General features: G+C 42.7%; 1 protein-coding gene across 1 annotated transcript; it reads right to left on the bottom strand.

Moving 5' to 3' along the window:
* Nucleotides 1–10,931: 10,931 nt before the first annotated feature.
* LOC116005633 lies at nt 10,932–11,348 on the bottom strand. Its single transcript, XM_031245878.1, has one exon. It carries the CDS (start codon nt 11,346–11,348, stop codon nt 10,932–10,934), a length of 417 nt encoding a protein of 138 aa, XP_031101738.1.
* Nucleotides 11,349–15,127: the final 3,779 nt, after the last annotated feature.

Genomic DNA, 15,127 nt, shown 5'->3' with positions numbered 1-15,127 from the left:
CAAGGCTTGAACGAAATTACGGGGTGTTACACTCTACCCCACTTAAAAGGAGCTTCGTCCCCGAAGCTCAAAGCTCACAGGAACTTGAAACGGAACGGTTTAAAGAAATAAAGGATCGATCGAAGGTTAACGAAAGGATTGCTCAACCAAACTTAAACTTAAGAACATACTATAATGCTAACTCCTAAACTTCTAACTTACCCAACCCATGCAGAACATGCAAAAACTAAGCTAACTACTTACTTAGGTCAAAAAGGATTCCTAACAAGAACATAACACGCGCACGAAAACTATTAACTAACCTGGGTGGCCTCCTCGTGACGAATTGCCTGGAGCTTGGAATGGATCGGGATGTAGGTACTCAGGCGGAACATCGATGCCTAGCTTGGCCTCGATGAAACCCAAGCGCTGAAAACCGCGGTCCACTCTCAAATCTAGCGACGTGAACCTAGCCTCCACCATCCGATTGCATCTCCTGCAGCTGGAGGAGTACAGGATCAACCGGCTGCGCAGAAACCATGGGGTTGTGTTTCTCCTTCCTCCGATGCTCCCGGTTAATCTCATCTTCAGACTCCTGCTCAGAATCGTCGTCCTCCTCGTCGCCGCCTGCCTGCTCGGCCTCCTGGGGCGCGATCAAACCTCTCAACCTCTTGTGAGGAATGTGGAAACGATCTATAAGCTCCCTACTTTCATCCGCTAGCATCCTGCTCAACTCGTGGGCTGTGATGTACTCATTCTCGCCCACCTGGAACAAACCACAGTACTGTAGACTCGGCGCATTGAAAACGCTATGAACTGGCTGCCTAGCGAGCTCCCCTGTCACATTCACCCTCTTCTTCTGAAAGATCCAACTTAAAATCATCCCATAAGGTCGGTTGCGACGTTTAGCCGCCTTGCAGAACTCCATGTGAGAAATCATCAAACTGGGCAAGTTAAAGTTAACCCGATGCTTCAAGAAGTACGCAAATATACACTCTAACCCAGCCACCTCCTTACTGTTGTTCCTATTTGGCAACAAACTTTCTCCTACAAGCAAAGTCAAGATCCTCTACTCTCCCGTCAAGTCATGCTTAATGGGCCTGGCATCCAATGTGATGCCCTCCTCTCGCCCCAATATATACTGCAGATAATTCCGGAAACCCACCTCCGGAGTTTCAATCCAATAGTGACGCTCATATTGATTCACACCCCCTAATGGCAACCCGAGTAGTCTAGCAAGCTTAGGAGGGTGAAAGGAAATTCTCACACCCTTCACTATTGTAGTGAGAACGGGTACCTGATTAACCTTCTTAACTCTGACGTTCTGATAAAATTCATGGACCAAATTGGGGTAGACTACGTTCTCAATCTGTAAAAATTGCTCCAATAATCCTTGAAAATTCAACATATCAACAAGCTCAGGCGAGAAATGTAACGGGTCAAGAGCCTTACCATCAATAATGGAGTACTGAATATTCCCCTGACCTTCACCTTCACCAGCTTGATTTCTCCTTGGCATTTTGGAGTTGTTATCTAATGGACTACTTGTTCAGTGGAAATGAACCAGAAGTAGAGAAACAATGCACTGGGTGTGTTGTTTTGGGCTTAGGAATGATGGACTTGGCTGCTTGTTGACGGAGAAGATCCACGGAGAACGCTGGTCTGCTCGCTGCTACGGGGGAGAAGGACGGAACAAAATGAGCTGATGGGTAGGGTTTTAAGCTGGGTGGAAAAAGGAAAGGACGCATATGCCCTTTGGTCTTGCGGAACTCCATCCCCCGTTAGTACACTTATACGCTCCTGCGGAGCCCTCTCACGGAACTGACGGGTCCGCCTCTTCCTTCTGGTCGGCCACGCGGAACCCTTTCGCGGAAGCACTTGTTCCACGCCTCCCTTCCGTACCACTGCTCCCAAATGATTTCATCATAAAAATCAGGTTTTGCACTTTAGGACCAACGGGTTAGCGTGGTTGGATGATCTAGTCACATTGCAAATTGCCCCTTGGCGCGAGTTCAGGCCTGATGCGAGCGAACACTGGTCCTCTTTGCTTTGATCTCCGTTTTCTCTTCTTCTTCCCTTTTTCTTTTTCGAACTTGACTTCACGAGCTTCTTGGTTTTGTAACACGAGATCGAATTTTTGGACTTATCACTTAGGTACTAGTTAAACTTCTAAGCTAAGCGCAAGGTCAAGGTTCAACTAACTATATGCACCCTAGAGAAATGTCCCCAAAAGCACCTACATGCCATGTAATTAGAGATTAAGCTCAAGGGTTACCTTCATTAAGCCCGCTAGCCTCCGCCTGGGTTCGGCCCATCACATAGATCTTCTTTTGCTGCGGCCCAGTGATTGCTGTGGGTTTAGTGGGAGTGAATGTGAAGGTGGTAAAACGAAGAGTCAAGACTCCCCGAGTGTCGTGTCTCTCAAGGATGACGAATGGGAATCGAATTAGTGTGTTGGCATCTAAGAGGTTGAAGAGAAAGAGTTACGGGAATGCTAAGGGTTGGATTCATTTGTAAGAAGGGGAAGGTTGATAGTGGTTGTGTAAAATAAAGAAAAGTAAAGTGGAGATTGGGGCTTTAGGCTTTTCCATGTGGTCTATCTTTGGTTAGTTTTGTGAGTGCAAGTCGAGGAATAGACTAGGGAGTTCGTGGCACACTACCAAGTGGCGTCACACTTTGGACTCTCACATCCTCATTCGGTTGGGGCATTTCATCGAACACTTTGTCTACCACTCCTCTCGGATCTCGTCCTTTTGGACTAAGAGCGGAGATGTGGGTGAGTTAGACTCGTGAGTGGCCGCTATCGCGCACACACTCACTTCCTTTGGGTTTGCTACCTAATGTGGCCACAAAAGACACAAAGCTTGAAGAACATCATCCACACAAGTTCAACATCCAATCAATCAAGCAATTCACAAATCAAAGCAATAATATTAAACATCCACATAGATCTACCATGGGGCCACCAATCCCCTATCTAATCAACTCTAGCATACTGAGAAACAAGAACAAGAAAGGAAAATTCAAAGAAACAAGTATTGAATTAGAAATGGAAGAGAATGGTTACCACCCTTAGAAAGGGCATCTTTACAACCTTGATCTTGAAATCTCAGTCGTCATCCTTGCCCTTGATCTATTCTAAACTATGAAAGAAAGGAATTTTCCCCCAAGAGGGGAGAAAACCCTCTAGATCTATTCTACCCTCTTTTCTCAATTTTCTGATCTATCCTCATCTTCTTAAGGTTTAGGGAAAAAGGGATTTATATAGGTGACAAAAAGGGGACAAATTTCCCAAAATTGCCCTTGGCCCGACCACGCCTGCTTCCACGCGTGGTGGTGGGCGTGGGAGCTTTCTAGAATTATTCCACGTCCAGCCACACGCGTGTGAGGCTGCATGGGACGCTACTACACTTCGGCTTGTTTGTCTTTTGCTCTATTTTAGCCTCAAATCCCTCTCCAACCTGTGAAATACCTCAAAACTCTTTCTAGAAATGTTGTTAGAAGATTTTAATCGCATTTGAGCTAAAATGCATGCAATTGTTGTAATCGAATGTCAAAATGATGCGCTTTTAATCTAATAAAGACCCTTTATAAGTGCTATTCTTGGTGCTTATCAATGTTTCCACACTTAAACCTTGCTTGTCCTCAAGCAAGCATACTTTTCTAAACACTAATCATATAAGCACCAAGAATAGTTCTTTCTTTCACGGTTAACCAATCAAGTGATGTGTAGGTGTTTGGAGTTGAGTGGGTGAAATCCCCTACACTATCTACCAAGACTGCTAAACTCGTGCCAACCAAATGTAAGAAATACGCTAAGGAAGTTAAGGTCTCGATGGATACTATATAAGAAGTTTTTATTCACACCTTTAAGCATGCAAGTGACAAAAGAGTTTTCACCTTGTATTTTCTAGGGGCCTCCAACCGATCCGACTAGTGGGACCGATGCTCATCCCTTAGCAAATTTCCAACCTAACGCCAAAGCCTCTTTACATTATATAAGTGAGGGCAAGGACATGGACCGCTCATCACCATGGCTTGGGCGATCACTCTATTTTCTCACTTCCTAAGATAACGTCGTCAGGCTACCCGACTTCACATGGAGATCTATGCTTTTTCGAAGGTCAGTGCAATGGGTGCCTGAATCCTAGCGAAATGGCTCACCTCCTCTCTATTTTCTCATCTTTCAAGATCTCTTCAGGGTAACCGACTTCACATGGATCTCCATGCTTTTTCGAAGACAGTGCAATGGTTACCCCTTATCCAGACAAGATGGCTCACCTCGCTTTTATCTCAAGGAATGGCCTTAAGCCTTTATTCACGTTTCACCATATCAACCCCTCATGCCCTTTTCTAGGGATTAGGGATTGTTTTCACTCAAAGCTCACTTAGGCTCTCCTTTTGCCCCATGTCCTGCTAAGATTAATTCGGTTTCCAGGCTTCGCTATTCTTATCTTTCTAAAACTCAAAGGATTCACACTCCCACTTCGAGAGATCCTTGACTGAGGTCCAAACAAAATACAAGGTGAAAGCATGCAAGCACTCATCAAAATTTTCAATTTGGGTCGGAATGTGTAAATTGGTGCAAAGTGAAGCTTCCAAAGAATATTTAAGACATTCAATCCTTGGCACAAGGTTAGGAGCCCTCCTAGATAGTATTGGCAATGACACACCCTCTAGGTTCCTATACCTTATCACTTAATCAATCAACTGTTTCAAGAAGCATACACCCTTTCCACACTTAAAAGTAAACATCGTCCTCGATGTTTCCATAAGGAACGGAGGAAAAAGGATATATGTTTAAGGGTTCTACACACGCCCCTTTTCCACACTTAAAAGTGTGAACTGGGCTAAAACAGTTCTAACAAACAGACTACATCCGATACAATAATGTTATGCAGCTCTTCATCTGCGATTCTAGAAAATAAAGCAAACCAAAATAGGGCATTGAATCAGGATAAAAGAAATACTTACAATTTGTATCCTTATCAAGATTTTGCAATCTATGTTCGCCCTTCAAACATGGTCAGAGTAAAGGTAAGGAAATAAATTAGGAATTGAAATTATGCCTTTCAAGATTGGTCTTTCATGGTTGTTGGTGGAGTGGTCCCTTCTTCTCCTTATTTGTGGGTTGCCTCCCATAAGCGCCACGTTTAACGTCTTTGGCTAGAAGAAACGTGCAGAATAAAACATAAACAGAAATATAGCTAAAAATATAAACAAAAGTAAAGAGATTGTCCACAATCAATTGTTCAGAATTATCAAATCCCAAGTCATCATCATCAAAATTTGTCTTTTCTTTTCTTCAATTTCTTCCTTCCTTCATGTTCTCTTGATTTCCTTGATCTCTCTCGAAATCTCGTCCAGCTTTTGCATTTGCTCCAAGTGCAATTGGTATTGGAAATTTTGGAGAGATCTCCAATCAGTGACTGGGGTGAACCAGCTCGGAATGTTGAAGCTAGAGGAGTTGGGGTTTTTCTCTTCAGGTTGTGGTGGAGGTACAGACGGTCCGGGCTCTCTTGGTGGTGGAGAATACATTGAAGAATCCAACGGCGAATACATTTCCGGGAAAGACGGGGAATTGAACGACATCGGAGAAGGTGTGAATCCTGGGGATGTCATGGGCGTGTTAGCATGATCTTCCGCCATCTCCTCATCTACCCTCATTCGCGCTAGTTGTCTCAAGTGAAGTTTTGCGACGTCTTCGGGAGATAAAGGAACTATGTGCGCTCCTGGAAGCTGATGTTCAAACCAATGCATTTTCATTTGATGACCTAGAGAGACGCATAGCCTCGTCACCAAGGGGCCTATAAAGATTACCCTGGTTGACTCTTGCTGTTGTGCAACAAGCAAGTTCCTACAAATCGAGCTCATATTCACTGAGTTCCCGGTGTCCATACTCCATAGCATGAACAGCTCCGCCTTTGATACTCGGTCATATGTCTCAGGCCTCCCTTCCCATGAATGAGCAATAACCTTCCATAAAACCTTTAAGTCCTCTCTTATGATCTGGGAGACTCTTACCCTCAACCCTTCCCATTCGACTCCTTGTCTTGCGATTATCGACCAATATTTTCTCGGAATGTCCCTATCTCCAAAGTCATGCCTTAATCTCCTGTACCAGTTCTTCGACTGGTCTTCCTCATTGTAAAATCCAAGGAGAACACCCAAACGGTTGGCTGATATGTTATAGTCCTGGTTGAAGAGTCTAAACTTAATGGTAGGGCTGTAGAGATCTCCAGTCACTCCGTCAACCTTCAAGCTCGCAATAAACTCATGCACTAGAGGGATAAAAGTATCCTGTCTCTAGCTTAACAAATTGTCCCAATATGGTTCTGCGATCAACCTCTCCAGTCCGTACTTGCATTCATAATCCTCCAATACTGTCAAGTCTACATATCTCCATTGCACAATAGGGAGATTCAGCAACTGCCTGTACCGCCCTAGCATGGTTGCTGTCATCAGTAAAATTTGAGTCCCGGTGGGTACTTCAATATAGCGAGTGTTAGAGCCTCTTGCACTGTTTTCCTCTGCCGGGGCTTTCCCTCTTTGGAGCCTTTGAGCAATCTGTTGCGCAAGGTCATGTGGCGAAGACATCTTTCCTATAGCATGGGCAATCAAAGCAACACAAGGAAAAACATTTGCCAATTTAAACATTGATTAGGAACAATATTGCACATATTTAAAGAAAAGATTACAATAATTCATGGCATGCAACATCATTTTGATATTCTTCAACAATTCTATCCTATACATGCAAGAACTAGCTCATTCCATTCCATACTCATTTCATAGTCAAAAGGTCAACATATGGTCAACTTCATCTTCTACCTCTAGACTAGCTCAAGGTTGAAAAATGGAAGCATCATGAAAGTTAAAATTGGACCAACTAACTAGTAGAATATAGCAATGTAGTGCCTATAGAGTAGGAAAGTTGCAAACTTTACCCACCATGCTTACTATATCAACAAGGATCTCATCATGACAAGAGAATACCCAAATCAAGCAATTTCAAGATCTAGTCATAAAGAGATGTTAAAACATGAAATTTTTAGTTTATAGAAGCAATGTAGGCTTAATACAAGTCTATCAAGTCATCCCATAACAATGTATCTCAAGAAAAATGTAATACAAGAAAAACCTATGGAGATATTCTTCAAAATAGAACAAGTTCTTCATTACACAAGTAAATAGCAAAAAAAAAAAAAAGAACATGTTGTTACCTTGGAAATGACTTAAGATCCTTAAGAAAAGTTGAGAGACTTTGAAGGAAATTCTTAGAAAGTGTATATTTTCAGCTCAGGAGAGTTCTTGCTCGTGGTGGGGAAGAAATGAAGCAAGGAAAGGGTTTTAAACCATTTCGTACGAAAATCCGCGAAAAACCTGGTGCCCGTCCACGCACGCTACCACGCGTGGTGGTAGGCGTGGGAGCTCTCTGGTTTAATCCCACGCCTGCTCACACGCGTGTGAGTGGCGTGGCAGCTCTCTGGAAGTTTTCCACGCCTAGCCACACGCGTGGTGGTGGCGTGGAGACCGTGTTGTGCAAAGCTTACCTTGGTTTCCCTTCCTTCCTTTGTTAGTGATGATGTTTGTCAATTGATTGCGGGCAACTTATAACTCTCGTGTGTATAATATGTACTTGTTAGCTCAACCGAGGTTATAGAAACATTATTGAAATAAAACTAAGAAAAACATACTACAGAAAACATGAAAAACTTTTAAGAAAAAGTAGGATAACATTGGGACTGCCTCCCAAGTGCGCCATGGTTTTATGTCTCCTGGCCAGACGTAATGTGGCCTATCCTTCAAGGCACATATATTTTGGGACCCGACCAAGCGTCCCGTGAACCTTAGCTTTAAGGAATGTCCCAAGGTGGGAAACATCCTTGAATACCCACAAGAATAGAGGAAAGATAAAATGCATGGTTGGAAAAATTCTAGCATCAAACACCCTCCTTAGCTCCTCTAGGATGGTGTCTACTTCCTTTTCGTTTTCCTCTCTTCTCCCCCTAAAGATTTTCTCATCTCTTTCAAACCATATCTCCTTACACCCTTCCTCAATTTCGAGTGAGGTCAACTCTCTCCACTCATCTTTTTCTATAAGATTAATCATGAAGGACCTATTATTTCGTACCCTTTCTTCCTCACACTCCTTTTCTTCATCACTCCACTCTATTTGATTAGAGAAATCACTCACACTCTCACATGAATAGAATGAAGCATCATCCTCTTCACTCACCATCTCATTTTCACCCAAAGCAAAGGATTCATCTTCCGAGAAATTAAAGCAATCATAATCATTAGTAAACAAGATCAAATCCTTACAAGCATTACTCAATACATTAAAATTTTCCATGGAATCATCCTCCCGAAATTTAAAGCAGTCATAATCACATATGATGGAAGTATTAAGGCGAAGCGAGTCATCTACAAGGGTGTTTTCAAAAAGAGCACAAGGATTTTCTAAAATATTAGCGCAAAGAAGATTAGGAATTTTACCATATTTTGGCTCTTTATCTTCCCACACTACTTCGATGTTCTCATCCTCACTCTCCATCTCTTCTTCGTTTTGATTTTCCAACTCGAAAATTGGAACTTCTTCAAGTACTAGGGCGTAACAATCCTCCATCCCTTCGAAACTCTCCTCTCCCCTAGCATTTTGGGCGTTTTCAACCTCTTGTATAATCCTTGGATGGGCTTCCAAAGTGGGGATGTCTTCTATGATGGCGGAGTTAGCTTGGGGCTCATTCATCTTCATGAGCTCCCCCATCATAGACAACATCTTCGTTTCAATTTCTTCTAGTGGAAGTCCTTCTTTCCGGAGGGTAGCGAGATAGTCCTTTAGTTCGCTCTTGATTTCGGCTTTTAGTTTAGCCGTATCCTCCCTGCCATCTTTGTGAATTCGTCAATTTTTGCTTTTAGAATTTCAATTTCATCGGTGGCCGGTGGGATATAATCGCAAGGATTTATATGGGTATTATATGGGAAAGTAGGTAGTATTGTTTTCTTTGTGGTTTTGTGATGGAGGTGGGTAGTAGGTGTTTTGGGGGAAAGTAGGGAATGAATTTGACTCTGGAGTATAGCTTGGATCAAGTTGTTGCATCATTTGCACAAGCTTACTCTCTATGTTTTGAGATATGTCTTTAGAGCTTAATGAGTCAATTTCTTGTGAATTTGGTGGTTGTGAAGGGTAAGTTTCTTGGAATTGTGGAGGTGGTGTTTCATAAGGTCGTAGGTGATGATTTGGTGTATGGATTGGATAATGATATGGAGGTGGTAAATGATATGTTGGTGGAATTGGATAATGGTATGGATGTGGGTAATGGTATGTTGGTGGAGGGTAAGTATAAGTGGAATGGGGGTAATAGTGATATGGTTGGGGTTGAGGATTTGCATAGGATTGTCCTCCATGATGTGGGTAATCATTGGCAAGCTTCAAGTGGTTTGATTAAAGAGAATTTCCTGCACAATAGCTTAGCCAACAACAAATAATTTTGCAACTAAAAGTAGTTGCAAGTGAGCACAAGATATTCAAGATAATATAAGCTCACTTCTTCAAGCAAATAACAAAAATAAGAAAATAAAATAAACAAAAAGAAAGCAATTCAAGAACTCTTAAAATTCTACTTCTAAGATGTCAACACTATTCGAAACCGTTTGCCATCCCCGGCAACGGCGCCATTTTGATTGCTGTGGGTTTAGTGGGAGTGAATGTGAAAGTGGTAAAACGAAGAGTCAAGACTCCCCGAGTGTCGTGTCTCTCAAGGATGACGAATGGGAATTGAATTAGTGTGTTGACATCTAAGAGGTTGAAGAGAAAGAGTTACGGGAATGCTAAGGGTTGGATTCATTTGTAAGAAGGGGAAGGTTGATAGCGGTTTTGTAAAATAAAGAAAAGTAAAGTGGAGATTGGGGCTTTAGGCTTTTCCATGTGGTCTATCTTTGGTTAGTTTTGTGAGTGCAAGTCGAGGAATAGACTAGGGAGTTCGTGGCACACTACCAAGTGGCGTCACACTTTGGACTCCCACATCCTCATTCGGTTGGGGCATTTCATCGAACACTTTGTCTACCACTCCTCTCGGATCTCGTCCTTTCGGACTAAGAGCGGAGATGTGGGTGAGTTAGACTAGTGAGTGGCCGCTATCACGCACACACTCAGTTCCTTTGGGTTTGCTACCTAATGTGGTCACAAAAGGCACAAAGCTTGAAGAACATCATCCACACAAGTTCAACATCCAATCAATCAAGCAATTCACAAATCAAAGCAATAATATTAAACATCCACATAGATCTACCATGGGGCCACCAATCCCCTATCTAATATACTCTAGCATACTAAGAAACAAGAACAAGAAAGGAAAATACAAAGAAACAAGTATTGAATTAGAAATGGAAGAGAATGGTTACCATCCTTAGAAAGGGGATCTTTACAACCTTTGCCTTGAAATCCCAGTCCTCATCCTTGCCCTTGATATATTCTAAACTATGAAAGAAAGGAATTTCCTCCCAAGAGGGGAGAAAACCCTCTAGATCTATTCTACCCTCCTCTCTCAATTTTCTGATCTATCCTCCTCTTCTTAAGGTTTAGGGCAAAAGGGATTTATATAGGTGACAAAAAGGGGAAAATTTCCCAAAATGGCCCTTGGCCCAACCACGCCTTTTTCCATGCGTGGTGGTGGGCGTGGGAGCTTTCTGGAATTATTCCACGCCCAGCCAGACGCGTGTGAGGCTGCGTGGGACGCTACTGCACTTCGGCTTGTTTGTCTTTTGCTCTATTTTGGTCTCAAATCCCTTTCCAACCTGTGAAATACCTCAAAACTCTTTCTAGAAATGTTGTTAGAAGATTTTAATCGCATTTGAGCTAAAATGCATGCAATTGTTGTAATCGGATGTCAAAACGATGCACTTTTAATCTAATAAAGACCCCTTATAAGTGCTATTCTTGGTGCTTATCACCCAGCCTGCAGCCCACGACCTCCACTCGGCTTGCTTCCACCATTGACCTTGGTTTCCTTGGAAGATCGGGTCGCTGTCTGGGCTCCCGGGGTCGCACCAAGTCTAGAATGGGACGATCCTCCTTTCCTAGATCTGCACTCAAAAGCTCTATGTCCGCTCAGCCCGCAACTGTAGCACTCCACCAGATGTCCCTCGGAATCTCTCCCTGGATGGTCCCTTCCACATCTCCTACAGTGGAAGTGCCGCTCTCGGACTCCGTCACTCCTAGGTCCTTGCCCCGACCGAGCCAGGGCGGGATGTGCCTCCACTGTTGGCACCATTCCTCTGAAAGCTTCCTCCCGAGCCGGAGCCTCCAGGCCTATGCCCCTTGGAGTCGGGCGCACTACCCTCCCCGGGCCTCTTAGGTCGGTCATGCGCTCCCCGCCGGATGGCCAGCACTCGATAGTGATCCGCCGCACTACTGTAGGCCTCGCTCAATGTCTGGAATTTGAACACAACCAACGTGATAAGCCTCCAAGATACCCATAATTTTAGTACATATTAGGGTGTTTTGCCACGTTTTTAACATCCTTATATGATAACTTCTGCTCAAATATGCTTTAAATTCACTAACCAACACGCAAAGCTACTTTTAGCATAAATGAGTCAATACAGGAGTTCCGGGAGCTAATAGGAACGGAAACCGAGCTTAAGGAACGAACCAGGCAAGACCGGAGCCCCAAAGGACTCAAGAAGACATCCACACGCCTGGTGATGCGCGTCGCCACGATCCAGTAGCCATGCACGCACGGTCACACGCGTGTGGAGAGGCGTGGATACTGCAATGCGCGAATTTTCCCTAGGGTTACTTTTCGGAGACTATTTAAACTCCTTTGATAGATTTTCAAAGAAGAACCTCTTTTTCTAATTTTTATGAGGAGACCCTCTTTTTCCAATTTTTAGGAGACTTTTTCCCTTCCCAATTTTGGGATTCACTTTAGATAATTTCTAGGAGTAGTTTAGATAATTCTCATTGTAGAAGACAACAAGCTTAGATTGAATGATCACTTCAACTCTAGGTGATTTCTATTACATTTCTAATCTATTTACTATTTTGTTCTTGGATTGAATTAGCCTTTGTCTTGAATTTCCTATCATGAGTGGCTAGTTTAATCTAGGGATTTGGATTGTGTGAAGATATGTTGCTAGTGTGATGATCTTATATCTATTTTTGGATCTAAATTTCTTAGATTGTTAGGTTATCTATTTTTGTCTATTGATTGTTGTTTTGATGATATCTTGTTTGGATTTGGCCAATCTAGATGAGAGATTGAGTTCTTGACTCTTTCATGTCTTTGATTAGAGTTAGGATTGAAGTTTTGTAACAATCATAGATCGTATGGACTTCTTAAGAATAGTAGGAAAGTATGTAGCTAAAGTGTTTGATAAAATGGATCTTAGAACTTTGGATGCTTGAAGGCATTCCTAAGTCCAAGAAGCCTTAGTACACAAAGGTGGAAAAGGACTAAGAACACACACTCTTGAATAGCCAACATCTTTGCTTTGTTTATCCAATACCTTAGACACACTAGGATGCAACATAGACGAGCACTATCCAATCCCTACCTCTTTACATATTTTTCAATCTCATTTACTTTATTCTCTTTCACAAACCCAATCTTATGAACTCCTTTCACTCACAAATCACCATTCACCACACTCGAATCCATTGCATGACTCAATCACGTAAACACCCAAACACTTGACACACCTCCACGTCCTTCCTTCGAGACCGACACTCGGGGAGTCATTGACTTTCCATTTTAACACACACATATCTTTTGACATTTCACCCTATCACTCACAAGTGTTGTCAAAATGGCGCCGTTGCTGGGGAAGGCAATAGGTTGTCAAATGTTTTTGTTTACTTTGATTGAATGATTGCTAGATTTTAGCATTGTTAATCCACACCACTTTATTTTGTTTCATTTTCTATTTTACTTGTTTTTGCTACTAACCCAATTCACTACTTCTAGTCAATTGTGGAATCTTTGTTTCATTGATAATCTTAATAGGTGAATGCACACGCGAGCAAAAGGAAATCAAGGATTACTACCTTACATTCCAGAAATCAACAGAGCAACTAGGAAGAAAAATACCCAAAGGTCACAAATGGTTTCATCAAGCGCAACAAGAAATCCACAAGGAAGAGGAGCAACTATACCAAACCCGCCCCCAGTACCAGTTAATCTACAAGGACCGATTAACCATGAAGAACCAATTCTTGAAGAACTACAAGGCAACAGAGCAAACCCACAAGAAAACATTCGTGAAGAAGAATACTATGGAATACCTCAAGAACCGCAGAGATCAATTGCAGATTATATGCCTCCGGATTTTAACATGCACAACTCGATCTATGTGCCACCGATGGAAAACGTCAACTTTCATGTGCATCTAACTATCCTCACATTAGTCCAAAATAGCTAATACTCGGGATTGCCATCTGAAGATCCCAATGCACACATAACAAGGTTTATACGAGCATGCGAGATGTACAAACAAGAAGGCGTTAGTGAGGAGATAATTCGACTTAAGTTATTCCCATTTTCGGTTATAGGAGAGGCAGCGCGTTGGTTGGAAAGCCATGACGACAATCATTTCAGATCATAGCAGCAGCTATATCGTGAATTCATGAACGAGTTCTTCCCCATCACAAAGACTATGAGGATCCAAAGGCTACTACAGGAATTCAAGCAACGAAGGCTTGAGAGTTTGGGGGAAACTTGGAGACGGTTTAAGGTTCTCAAAAGACAGTGGCCGCAAGATTTGATGCACCCATGGGACGTGATTAGCTCATTCTACGGAGGGCTAACCGATGAAGGAAAGATGTTACTTGACTCATCCTCCAGCGGTGCCTTTGTCTCCTTAGCTTTACCTGAAGCTGAAGAATTGATCAAGAGAATATTTAAGAATACCTCTTGTTGGTATGACCGACGAGGAGAGCACGGAAGCATGTATGATATTAATAGCACGGCTAAATAGAGGCAATGAATCATGAGATCAAGAAGTTACAGGCCATGGTAGAAAAAATGGAAGGAAAACCCAAGCCTTGTATGGCTTTGGCACTTTACTGTAACATCTGTGGAGGACCACATGATACTAATATCTGCACTTCACCTTCCGCATCCGAGCAGGTTGAGGCGGTGGATTATCAAAGGAACTCCAATTACAATGCCTATGGACAAAATCAAAGATCGAACAACAATTGGAAACAGGGCGAGGGATGGAACAACAATGATGGATATCAAGCGCGAGGACAATACAATTATGGAAACAACCCTGCTTATGGACAAAATGACAAGGGCAGATTGATGTATAATCAAAATCAAGGCAATGGAGGCCAAACGACCCAGTTCAGGCCACAATACAACTCTCAACATGACTTTACTCAACAGAGGAGGGATGATATCCGTGAAGTAGATGAAAGGCTTACCAGGACGATCATGGAATTAAAAAATGATCGGGCCAATCTTAAACAAGAGATTACTCAGGAAATCAGTCAAGAGATTTCTAGTCTCAGACAAGAATCCAAGGCTACACTCAAGACCATTGAGAATCAGATCTCACAAATGTTCAAGATGATGTCTGAGAGACACCACGGACAACTCCCTAGTAACACAGAGAATAATCTAAAAGAGAGAGTCAATGCTATTGATGCCAATGAAGAGAATCACGAAAATTGTGACCCGATGGATATTGTTTGCGGAATATGCCAATGTAGGAAAAAAGGCAAAGAAGATGAGAAGGGCGACCCGGTAGCTTTGGTGATTCCTTGTTCTATACAGAACATGGATCCTCAAAATGCTCTAACCGATCTCGGAGCTTCGATCAATGTCATGTCTTCAAATCTTTTTGAAAAATTGAACTTACCAAGTTTGAAACCGACAAGGCTGACACTCTGTTTAGCCGACGGGACCACACGGTACCCGGAAGGCTTGGCGGAGGATGTTCTAGTAAGAATAGGGAAATTTCTTGTGCCTGTCGATTTTGTTGTTTGTAAGATGGGAGACACAGAGCCCCATGGTTCTTTAATTCTTGGAAGACCATTCTTGGCTACTTGTCACCCCCGCATAGACGTAAGCTCGGGGGAGATAACCTTGAGATTTGATGGACAATCCACGAATGATGATAAAGTAAGAACAGAGGGGAA

Source organism: Ipomoea triloba, chromosome 15 (assembly GCF_003576645.1).
Source record: "Ipomoea triloba cultivar NCNSP0323 chromosome 15, ASM357664v1".
Taxonomy (NCBI): domain Eukaryota; kingdom Viridiplantae; phylum Streptophyta; class Magnoliopsida; order Solanales; family Convolvulaceae; genus Ipomoea; species Ipomoea triloba.
Note: the sequence above shows the minus strand (reverse complement) of the source record. Positions and strands in the feature narration are given on the sequence as shown.

What these genes read in the sequence shown, in the direction of transcription:
- LOC116005633 (XM_031245878.1), bottom strand. Translation starts at nt 11,348, where the DNA reads ATGACCGACCTAAGAGGCCCGGGGAGGGTAGTGCGCCCGACTCCAAGG.